Here is a 12076-nt window from a genome sequence, read left to right on the forward strand (position 1 = left end):
TGAAAACTTAAAATTTATCCACGTCTGTTTATTTTTTATTTTAAGAACTTTTTTGGGCAAGCATAGTATTCACATTTCAAGTAAAACTTGTAGTTGCTTTTGCTTTTACAAAGCTGTTAAACGAGTTTGCAACTTTGACTGAGGCTTCCTGATTGAAGAATTCTTCCTAGATGTATTTTGCTACTTGAAAGCAAAATAAGTTTTAAACCATAGGACTTTAGGGAGTGTATATATTTCTATAAGATTAATAATAGCTGGCAGTCATTTTTGAAACAATGCTAGCATGTTCAGGGTAATACTGAAAAAATAAACCTAGAGTAGAGTTGATGCTCTTTAGGAAAGCGGTTGTTCAGGTACACTGTACTAAACTGAATCTGGCAACTTTTCAGAATCTTCGGAGGCCAGAAGGATGAAAACTACTGAAGGTGTTATTATTTTATAGTGTGATCCTAAAAATGCAGTTTACACTCTTAATATTGTCATTTCTAACTTTAAATGTAGATTGACAGTATGTCAGTGTGATCACACCGGGTTGTGTCTTCAGACACACTTTTATACATGGAGATAACTTTTTGCATAAAAGCCCTTTCGGGGTTTACGTTAACAAATAATTTAGGCTCATGCTCTTCTTTTTCAGCCCTGATGCTCTGCTGATGTCAGGGGCAGAGCAGAACCATCAGGAGGGAGGCAGGGTTGACACAGTGTTCCAGCAGGAGGCTAGGTTGGAACACTGCATCAGGTAAGAGTAAAACTACACCCCTGCCTCCATAAGGATACAGTCTCAAAGACTAACTTTTGTGGGTGGGCATGAAGCTCTTTGTTGGAGATTATAGGGAGCCAGGTTGAAGGAGGTGCAGTTTATTTACACACCTGGTTCTTTTCCTTGGACTCAAGACTATGAGGACATTACCTTTCTAGAATATAGGTGATTTGTTCTTTTTCTACTACCCTTTGTTGTTGTGTATATGAAGCAGGAAAGAAGCCATGTGTAATTTTGTGAATTTATTCCAGAAATAATCTTTGGATTTTCTAGGACAGTGATTTTTCAAACTTGAAGTCTTAGGACCCTTTTACATTCTTAAAAATTATTGTGGACCACAAAGAGTCTCTGTTTACTAGATCTGTCAATAGTTACCCTGTTTAAAAAAATAGTTACCCTATTAGAAATTAAAACTGATAAATTATATGCTTTATTTTAAAGTAATAATAGTAAACCTTTTACATATTAACATGGATATTTTTAGGAAAATAACGGTTCTCCAAAATTAAAAAAAAATCATTACAAAAAGGGTGACATTGTTTACATCTTTGCAAATCTCTTCAATATCTCAGTTAATAGAAGATAGCTGGATTCTCATATTTGCTTCTGCATTCAGTTGTTAGGTACGTTATTTTTTTGAAGTGTATCAGGAATTGGCAGACTAAGTGCTGAGAACCAAATCAGTCCCCTTTGTACAGCCCACAAACAGAGTGGTGATAGTTGTGTTGTTCTTAATCACTGGGGGGATAAAACAGTATTTCATGACACATGAAAATTCTATGAAGTTCAAATTTTAGTTTCCATAAATGAAATTTTATTGGAACACAATAAGCTCATTCCTTCCCGAATTATTGATGGCTTCTTTTGCACTGCAACAGTCGAATAGTGGCAGCAGAGACTAGACAGGCAGCCTGCAAAGCCTAAAATATTTGCTTTCTGGCCCTTTGTAGAAAAAGGTTGCCTGTCCCTAGTACACGAAGACGATGTGGCCTCAATGGTAAAAGGGAGGACTGTTTTCAGATAATTACAGATATTCTTTGGTATTACCCCCAAACTCAACAGATGGTAATTTCTTAAAGGTTGATTGCATTGTGAAAGGTGAAACCATATTAATGAACTGTTTATATTGTTACATTAAAATCCATGGGTCTGTCTTGCACTTTGAATACACTTTGAATGAATCTTTTACTCCATGCATGATTTCGTAACATAGTGCATTGACTGTTTGTAAAATACCAGTTCATTGAGTTATACAAATCTTTGAAATGTTGGGACGTTTTATTATCAAATACCAAAAAACAGATTTGTTAATATAACCTATCTTCTCAAAGAAGTATTGGGAAGCTCTTGAGAGTACAGACATAGATATAGATACACATTCCCCAAAATTCTTATTTTTGCTGAAAGCTCAAACTTCGTCATTTATGACAAGTACTGAAGACAGTTGGTTTCCTTAAAATGACAGGCTCACTAAATTCATTTTTGAGAAAATGCCTGCCTAATACCCAAGTCTGAATAATTATAGTTTATCAGCTGTTCTTTCAAGAAAAAAAGTGGCCTGTTCAGCTGACAACTGAATCACACAGGTACCTTTCCTTCAGACAACCATGGTCCTTGATGCGAAGCAGGATGCTTTATATATATTTCCCCATTTTTCCGTACAAAGTATTAAGAAGGTATGTTTTCAGGGTTGAGGTTTAATAAAAATAATTTTTACTGTGATAATTGTGAGCATTCCTCAGTGAAGTTGCCATGCATGTTTGTTTATTTTAACTGGAGTATGTGGGGTGAAGAATAGCACGACTAACATATTTTGGTGCCACTGCCTTGATTGTTGCTGATAAGCCCGCCGTTTTACCCACTCTTGCTTTTGCATCATCATTGTAGGTGCCAGCACAGAAAAAAAGCATTATTATCATTACAAAAACCATTTTGATGTTTCAGACCCCCCCCCCCAAAGAGTCTTGGGGACCCTCAGGAGTCCATGAACCACAATTTGAGAACTGCAACTCTAGGAAAATAACTCTTAGCCTAATGATGAAGTGTATTTATTTGGGTAAATAACATTTTACTTCTCAGCCTCAAGAGGCTGGACCCACTGCAACTTTGTACCAGTGAATCAAAGAGGTTTCCGCAATCTACCCCAAACTGAACTGCTCTGAGGTGGCGGGGTACAATCTGATCCTAGATTTGTAAGCAGAAGACAGGAGGATGAAGGTCTGGAAAGCCAGACCAGGGGCCCAGTTTGCCCTAAGGTGACATTTAAAACTTAATTGATACAGTCTGACTTTAAGTAGGTTCTTTTGAAAATTAGTGGTTGTGTATAGTCAATACTATTTTAATTCTGTTTTTCTTCATATGAATATCTGCTTTGGGGGATCGCTTACAGACATTTCTTCATTCACCACCTTCATTTCACTTTCAGTAAGCTAGTCAAATTTATAGCCATTATCTTCCTTTTCTTAACTTCCTTTCCCTTGGTTATCATAGAAAAAAAGCCCATAGTTTTCATTCACACTGAAAACCACAAGCTATCCCCATGAGGGTGTTGCTGCTGCTATTTATCATAAATAATTTTTTCATTAGTCTTTCTCTAAGAGCTTTGAGTCTTCATTGAAAATCATCGGAAATGTTGGTTCTATACCACTCTGACACATTTACTGAGAAAGGGATAGGATTGAGAAAAAAGGGCAGCTGTTCTTGATCTTAGAAAACAAAAATTCATCCAGATATGATGCTGGACTGTAAATTAGAACTCGCAGTGTGATAGGACTATAAAGAAGTTATGTCAGGATAAGTATATGGGGGAAATGTTTTGAGATAGACATGCAGCACAAATAGGGCAAAGAGAAATTTTGAGAACTTTTTCAAAATATCAGGTAATTTTTGTTTTAAGAAAATAACAGTAAAGGAGAATGAATTTAAAATGAAGGCAAACTTGAACTCAGATAAATACTTGAGTGCATAGTATGTATTAGGTCCTAGGATGTGTTAAGCACTAAAATGTAAAGAATTTACTTAGGAATAGATTGAAAGGTAAAAACCTTTACACTGCTGAATTATTATATGGCTATCTATTAAGGAATTTTAAGTACAGTGCTAATATTTAATGGCAAATGTCTTTCTTTCTGATGGAGAAACTCAGGTGCTGTTTCATTCAACTTGCCCATGGTCAAACAGTGAGATAGTGATGGATTTTAGAATCATATTTTTGATACAGAGTCTCAAAAGATTAGGTATTCCCCGTTAATTTGGTAATTTATGTGATTTCCAGACTGGGATTGTATTCCAAGCCATGTAAAATTTGGGAAGATTGGATTGAGAATTTAGTTACGATTAACTTCCTTCTGTTTTTACATTGTAATGTAATAGTACATTGTTATGATAAAAGTTGGCTAATTCACTTTGCTCTTTGCAAAAGAAGATTGGATTGAGAATTCAGTTACCATTACTTCCTTCTGTTTTTACATTGGAATGTAATTGTACGTTGTAATGATAAAAGTTGGCTAATTCACTTTGCTCTTTGCCCACGCCTGGAACTCTTCCTTTCCTTTTGCTGTCTGCCTTGCCAATAGATGCTGCTTTTTGGTAACAGGAGAGATTTGTAGAGAAAATGTGAGTGAATTAGTTATAAATCAGCAGTTCCCAAATTATATTCCAAGGGAATATGGAGGGTTTTGTTTGATTAAAAAAGGTCTGTGTTGGGGAAAAAACTGATTTAAATAAAGTTTATTTGTTCTAGGACATTACAGTATGCATGGGTCCAACAGGGAATTGGACTATCCCCCCACATTTATTTGAACAGAAAGCCTAATTTTTAAAAGCACCTTAATGATTAATATTCCATGAAATACACTTTGGGAACCTGGTATAAGATTATTAGAAAATGATGCAAAGCATGTGCCCTATTGTATTATTGTTATGTGCAACACTCTTTTTTCTATTTATGCCTCACTAGATTTTATTTTCATGGAAAGCTGTGGTTTCAAGTAGACAATAAATAACAGGAATAAGTATTGCCCGATTGTTTGATTGTTAAAATGTTTATTTGGGGAGCATAAGGCAAGGAAAGTCAGACTATAAATTACTACTTGGGAAAATCTTCTGTTAGGTTTTCTTTTATAAGTAAATATTCCTAAACTAAAATATATTGTTTATAGAGAATTTCTCTATTTTTAAATTGCAGATGTTGGGGATCAGCCAGGTGAGGTAGGTTATTCAGGCTCTCCTGCAGAAGCACCTCCAAGCAAGTCTCCGTCAATGCCGTCACTAAACCAGACTTGGCCAGAGTTGAATCAGAGCAGTGAGGTTAGCAGAGCTTCCCTTTTCTTTTACTAACTTAAACTGTTTTAAGGTAAGAAGTTCCAGACAGAGTAATTTCAGCATCTAGCTTTTTTGGTATGCCTGTACAGTTGAGAGAACATACCCAATGTGACTGTGATGAATGTTTATAATTATGTGACTGAGGTTTTCAAAGTACTTTTTCATAATAAATACTATCGTTTGTTTTCCAGCACTCATTCCTGCTAACACCTTTTGAGTTAGATGGGGCAGACACATGAAGGCCCAAAGGGGTGCATATCTTGGCCAAAATATCTCATAGCCAGTGAGGGACTAGAGCTAAGCTTTAAACACAGATACTTTGACATTCAGTCAACTATGGCGCCCACTGTATCACACTGCCTTCTCATTCCTGTAAGCAAGGTATGTGATAATATATTTGGAATCTTAGCATTGGAAGTGGTGTGCGAGAAGTCACTAATCCAGCTTTCCACGTGAAAAATGCACTTTCTACAACCCACGCTATTTATAATAATTTAGTTCTATGCAATACAAAATGGAATGATTTCACTGTTAAATGCAGTCGTTAGAGAAAAGTCATGTAAGACCAAGCACAGCACGCAAAATGGAATCTGAGATGCATACACTGCGCCCCTCTCACTTTGGAACTCCATTATAGAACACAATGGAAGTAGGGCCACTCTGATTAGAAAGAGATTACCTGAGGCCCCCAGGCTGTTAAACCTTACTGCTCTGTAGAACTCCTATTGAAAACCACCGTTCCAGGCCAGTAGAGCAGTTTCCTTCGTGAACAAGTTACTTTTTCCCTTGTAGTTTTTAATATCACCTTTATAGTGCTACAATCTAAAAGCTTGTTGACTTTCAGGGAAAAAATTCTAAGCTTTCTATGCTTTCCATGTATTTTAAAGGCTGAAAAGCACTGGATTAAAGTGACACTAGTTAATTTTGGACAGTTAAAAAGCAGAGAAGTAACTGGCCAGTTTCAAGGACTTGCTGCTGCTTTAGGACGCGTTCACGGATACCCGTGTCTGAGGCATTATAACACATTTATCATAAAACAGCCATTTAAATGTTTTTTTTTTAGAGGAAAGAGTTAAGCCTTAAAAGAATTTACTAGTAGAGAGCCTTTTAGAGAGTAGGCTCCATTTTCTTGAAATCACTAATTTTTGCTGCATTTATTCATTTGTCATTTTTTAAAAGCACTGTCAGATTAAGAGTATTTATATTCCCTTAATATCAGTTCATAAATAAAAGCAGCTCAATTCTAAAACCCATCTTCATTCTAAGTAAAATTATAGTGTGATCATTCACGCCGAGGAGTGGAGTCCCTTCCAAATTCTGATTCCAGTAGTTTCATTTTCCCTTAAATATTCCTAGCAAGTTTCATTTTATAGCATTTGCTTAAAAGGTCATGAATGTCATAACTTTTTTTTTTAACTATATGTGGAAAACCAGAATTTTTATAAAAGTAACGTTGATTTTGGGACCTTTCAATAATAATATTTATAAAAAATACCTACTTAGGATATGGAATTTAAATTATATTTTAACTTTCTACCACGAAGCACTAATACTCTTTCAGCAAGTACTTCTTCAGCACCTGCGAATACGGAGGAGGCACTGGGTAACACTAATAATAATCCCTAACATCTATCGAGCTCTTTTGATGTGCCAGCTCTGCTCAGAACGCTCTTTACGTGTATTAACTCCTTAACATCTTCACAACAATCCTATGATCTAGGCATTATTAATCTCGTGTTATAGATGATGAAACTGACACACAGGTTAAGTAACTTGCCTAAGGTCTTACCAAATAACTAGCATTCCGGCAGTCTGGTTGCAGAGCCTGTACCCTTAGCCATTATACTAAAGTTACAAAGATGAGGGTGTCTCTGCTCTCCAGGTAGCTTACATATAGTCTTACAAAACCAAGTGAAGCCTCATGCCACCAAATAGGATAGGTAGTGCCTTCTTTTTGGCAAAAATCTTTTACATCTAAACTTTTCTCCACAATTAAATAATTAGGATTTAAAAAAATTCCTTCACTACCCCTGCAACAGTAATTATTGAAGAAACTAGTTATACTAACATCACGATAAAAGTGAATGATTGTGGGTTTTCTTTAAGAATCACTTTAAATGCATCAGTATTAGGTTGTTGAAAGATTATATTTTTTTTGTAAATAATTTTCATCAACACGTTTGCTAATATTTAATTTCTACATGTCTTCTCAAATTGAATATCACTATTTTAAATAGTAAGTCGAACTTTGAAGCATAAAAATGTATACTTTCCATACTGAGTTATAGAAAGGCTTTTGGTTAATAGAGTAGGTGTGTCTGTGTGTAAACATTTGTATGTATATATTGTATATGTGTAGATGTTTTTCCTTCTTCAGGGGATAACTCATAATTCTTAAGCAAATTTTAATGATATGTAAAATGCAATTTTAATATAAAAATCTTATGCTATTTCACTAAGATCTTCAAAACAAATGGAATTTACTAAAATTAGTACTGACTTGTCACTCCACCTCTTTTAAGAGGTATATTTGTGTACCTCTTTTAGAGGAGTAGTATTTCATATCAAAATAAGTCTTCTCTGTGTAACACATACTCAGATGCTTGATTTGCTCTCATGTGGCCGCATTCTGATTTTTCTGGCATGGGGCGGGGGACGGTGCCTGACTGGCGGTTCTGTCTTGTGGTCCAGCATGGCCCTGTGCGTAGCGCTGATTGCAGGGGTTGACTTGCTACAGATTGACATAAGCTCCAACATAGATTAATTCCAAAAGTCTTTTCATTTTATCTCAATTATATTTTATTAAATATCTAGACACACGTATAAAATACGTGCACGTCCATAGTAGAATCATCTTTCAGGGGTCGCACTGGCAAGTCACACTGACTTGCTTTGTTTTGACCAAAACTTTGGTACGCAGGATTCGCTAGCATCGTCAAATCGGTACATTATCATTAGAATTTTGGAAGAAGGATTTGAAGTAATTCTTTCTCTAGTCAAGACAGACCCCTTTACATTTTTACTTTGTTGCCATTAATACCATTTAGACTCTGTTCCTATATTATGTTTTGAGTTTTAATTCTGTGAGACTTGGAATCTCTTCCACTGAGATTGTGATAAATTGTTATTATACGTTTGAGGGTGAAGCTGCTCACCTTACATTGTAAGATGAGCCAGCATAGATAAGTATAAAATGTTTATGGAAAAATAGAAATTATGGAATTTTGTCAGGCCTTTGAAACACAACTTGCAGTGCAACCTCTGAATTACTTTGCTAAATCTTCTCCAATGATCTTTTACTCCATCTTTCTCATCATGCTGACTTGTCTCTCCTCTGTCTGTTCAGCAGTGGGAGACATTTAGTGAACGCTCTTCAAGCTCACAAACTCTGACCCAATTTGATTCTAACATTGCACCAGCTGATCCTGTAAGTCAATCACTTAGCTTGCTTGTTTGAAATTAATTTTATTAACCCAAATTTCCATTCATTATGGTATTTAGCTGATATGCATGATTGAGTGGAGTGCTTAGAGGAAAATGGTGGCAGGCTTTTCAATTTTTGTGTGCTTAATGGTGGAAAGAACATTTTTTTAAATCATTTTTTTGTGTTTTCTAGTTATTTTGATGAGAGAAAACTGTATGTTTTTAAATTCTAGTATATGTGTCTAGGGAAGCATTTTGTGAAAATTGATTTAGCTGACCTTGTTTTCATTTGCTAACTAAGTGTATGTTCTAGTAAACATACCGTGTATCTCAGTGCAGTGACACTTAGTAAATACTATTTTATTTGTATGCTTACACATCATGTAATACGTACTTTGTATGTAAATATGCAATGTCATCTTTCATTTTAACAGTCTAGATGGAATGGCTTTGACTTAATTAATATGTTGAGTTCTGTTAAAGAGAATCAAGTTCAGCAAAAAAATAGAGTTGTTGGTCACAGATTCCCATTGTGCAAGGGAGCCTGTGTCTTGTCTTCCTGTGGCTTACTGTGTTGCTTTGAAAATGCTACAAAGTTCACATCCTGATTTAAAAAAATAAATTCTATTCCCACGGAATTCATTTCATATAGGCCCTACCCATCCCTCAAATTATTTGAAAACTTCAGAACCTTAGCTATTAATCATTCTCACTCTTCACTCCTGCTTTTCCTTTTATTTTTTTCTCTTGGAGGACAGGCTAATAGGCACCTTTCAGAAAGAAAAGAGGAAGTAAGTAGGAAGGGAAGAAGAGAGTAAGGGTAAAATTAAAAAAAAAAAAAAAGTGAAAAGATACAGAGAAAGTGACACAAGGCATTCTTTTTAGATGTTTCTGATCAAAGAGCCATTAATTTTGAATCAAGTATAGTAATGCCTTATTTGATGTGGACTTGGGAGAAATGGTGTGTAAAGATAGTAGTTCATCTTTAGTAGTTTAAATTAATGGATCTTTCCTGTGCTTTATAATTTTAAAGAGTTGATATCTGTGAAGTAGGATGCTGTTACGTTGAATTCAAAACAGATAAAGTGTGAACTGTTTTAAGTGCCTGTTTCATAGTTTATTAATTATTTATGGACCAATTAGTATGTAGATCATCTGTGCCCATTACTTTTCTTATTGCTATTTTGAAGGCATTAATCTTGGTTTCAACCTGAAAATTGAGGAATAAAAAAACAAAACATGATTTCTGCTTCTTATTAGTGGTTTTAATTAAGGTCTCTTGGGAAGTGACAGGTGCTATAAGCTAGAAGAAAGTTTACTTTTGCTCTAAGGTTTATTTCTCCGTATTATTCTTATCTCTTACTTACATAGTCAAGTTAATTTTGATTAAAATACTTAGTAAAAGTGCTTTATTGGAAAGGCAAGTTTGATGTAGGAATACAGAATTGCTCTGTTTTATTCTCCAACCCTTAAGAGCTGGTGAAAATAATCATTCATAGTATTATGATTTTTTTTGTCAGGCCAGAAAAGAGCATTATATGTAAAAACATAGAACATAGAAAAAACATAGAAAAAAATTGACTCACGACTGGCAGGAAATGCCAGGAAATATTTGACTTCATCATAGTGATGTTCTTGTAACCTCTTAGAAAAAATATCCAAATTTGTGAATTCTAGCTCTAGTGTTTATTTATTTATTTATTTTTAAGATTTTATTTATTTATTTGACAGAGAGAGAGACAGCCAGCAAGAGAGGGAACACAAGCAGGGGGAGCGGGAGAGGAAGAAGCAGGCTCTCAGCAGAGAAGCCTGACGTGGGGCTCTACCCCAGAACGCCGGGATCAGGCTCTGAGCCGAAGGCAGACGCTTAATGACTGAGCCACCCAGGCGCCCCTAGCTCTAGTGTTTAAAAGGATATGGCTCAGTACTTTCTTCCGTTATCTCGTTATCTCTAGTGTGGCAGGAGGCTGTAGGAAATTAAAAATGGTTAATTGCTATTTTGAACCTGAATTTAGATCTCTAAACGTGATGATAAAGTTGGCAGTCTTAAATATTTATACCTAGAAAGGTACCTAGAAATACCTTTTTTCTTTTATGGTGATAAACTTAAATCTTAACTTTTGCTCCCCAACTAGTGATCTCACTTCAAACTTGCCAGTAAGAGAATGCCCTGCTTCCATTGAGAATCTAAGTTCTTATCCTTCATTTAATACTTACCTGGCAAATTGCCTTCTGCAGAACACAGCCTGTACTCAAAGTCCCAAATGATCCTTTGCAAGTCTTCTATAAATAATTACAAGTGAGTAAATAAGGTCCATACAGAAGAGAATCACCTAAAGAAAAGTGCCACTACAGTTCTAATATCAATTTACATATCTTACAGTGTTGAAAATATTTAATGGAATATTTTTAAAAAGCTAAAATTTGGTAATTAGCTATTTGATCAGTAAAGTGAAAGTCTGTAAAAAGCTCCACACTTCTCTGTAGCACTTAGAAACATCTATATCACACAGCGCAGTGACCTCACATGCAAACTGAGATGAATAATTGTTAGGCTCCGAGAATTGTAATGAAATTGAGTTTGTGATATCTAATTTCTAGAAACTTGATTGCTTTTGTTGAACTGCTTATCGTTAATAGCCTCTGGTAGAATCTGCTTCTGTTACTAGATTCTAGACTGATGAGAAGTGTAATGCAGTAGTCTTTGCCATGATTTATGCCTGATCTGGAGTGCTATAGAACTTCTGAGGAATTCAGAGTATAAAAAGGAAATTAGTTTGATTACTGATTATGGCCAGCCAACTCACCTGGTTTGGTGGAGCCCCCTTTTTAGGTGCCTGTGATATTCTGTAGGAGTATAAAAATGTCAAAAAATTCTACTCTTAAGTAGACCATAGCTTAATCATGATATGTTGATGGTTGTAATATAACTGATTGTGATAATTCTATATAGCTGTGAACAAAATTGTGGGCAGAGAACTGTGGGCTAACTCAGCCCAGTGTATTTGGCAAAGTTTTCACAAACGAGATTATGTTTGTATGCTGAGTTTTGAAAGAAACTATGAATTGGCAGAAGTGGACAAGGGCATTCCAAGCAGAGAGAATATCATAGGCAGGATCTGTTGAGTGTGCTGAGAGTATAGAGTAGACATGTGGATGGGGGATGATGGGGCTAAGGAGTGTGGTTGAAACCAGACTGGGAAGATCTTTGTGTGCTAGACCAAGGATCTGAACTTAATCCGTAGACCTGAGGAACCAGCCAGGAGTACCATGACAAGATGGGGGTGAGAGAGAGGCAGTTGGGAAAGATTACTCAGGCAACAAACAATGTGAAGGATTGATAGGATCAAGAGAGAGCAAGATGATGAGTGACACAGAAATGGAAAGTAGAGGGGCTGGACTCAGGATAATGGGTTTTAAGGCAAGTAGAAAATACAGTAGATGAGCATAATACATTCACAAAAGTGTACATAAAATGAGATGCCCAAATATATGACATAAATGTGCCATGAGTGATCAGGAATGGGTTTCCTAAAGGTGATGAGGTGATTTGAATAGCTGGAAGAAACT

At 35.7% G+C, this 12076-nt stretch overlaps 1 protein-coding gene across 5 annotated transcripts in view; it reads left to right on the forward strand.

The window, feature by feature from the left end:
* The window catches only part of REPS1 (RALBP1 associated Eps domain containing 1), an 80966-nt gene that overhangs the window by 52361 nt on the left and 16529 nt on the right, over positions 1-12076 (forward strand). For 3 of the 5 annotated variants that reach the window (XM_026504903.4, XM_026504904.4, XM_026504902.4), the window contains exons 9-10: positions 4947-5068; positions 8430-8510. In XM_026504903.4, coding sequence (XP_026360688.1) covers positions 4947-5068; positions 8430-8510 — 203 coding nt within the window. The remainder of the gene's footprint in view (positions 1-4946; positions 5069-8429; positions 8511-12076) is intronic. The other 2 variants (XM_026504907.4, XM_026504906.4) reach the window with 1 other exon arrangement.

The sequence above is a fragment of the Ursus arctos genome, unplaced genomic scaffold, assembly GCF_023065955.2.
Source record: "Ursus arctos isolate Adak ecotype North America unplaced genomic scaffold, UrsArc2.0 scaffold_13, whole genome shotgun sequence".
Taxonomy (NCBI): domain Eukaryota; kingdom Metazoa; phylum Chordata; class Mammalia; order Carnivora; family Ursidae; genus Ursus; species Ursus arctos.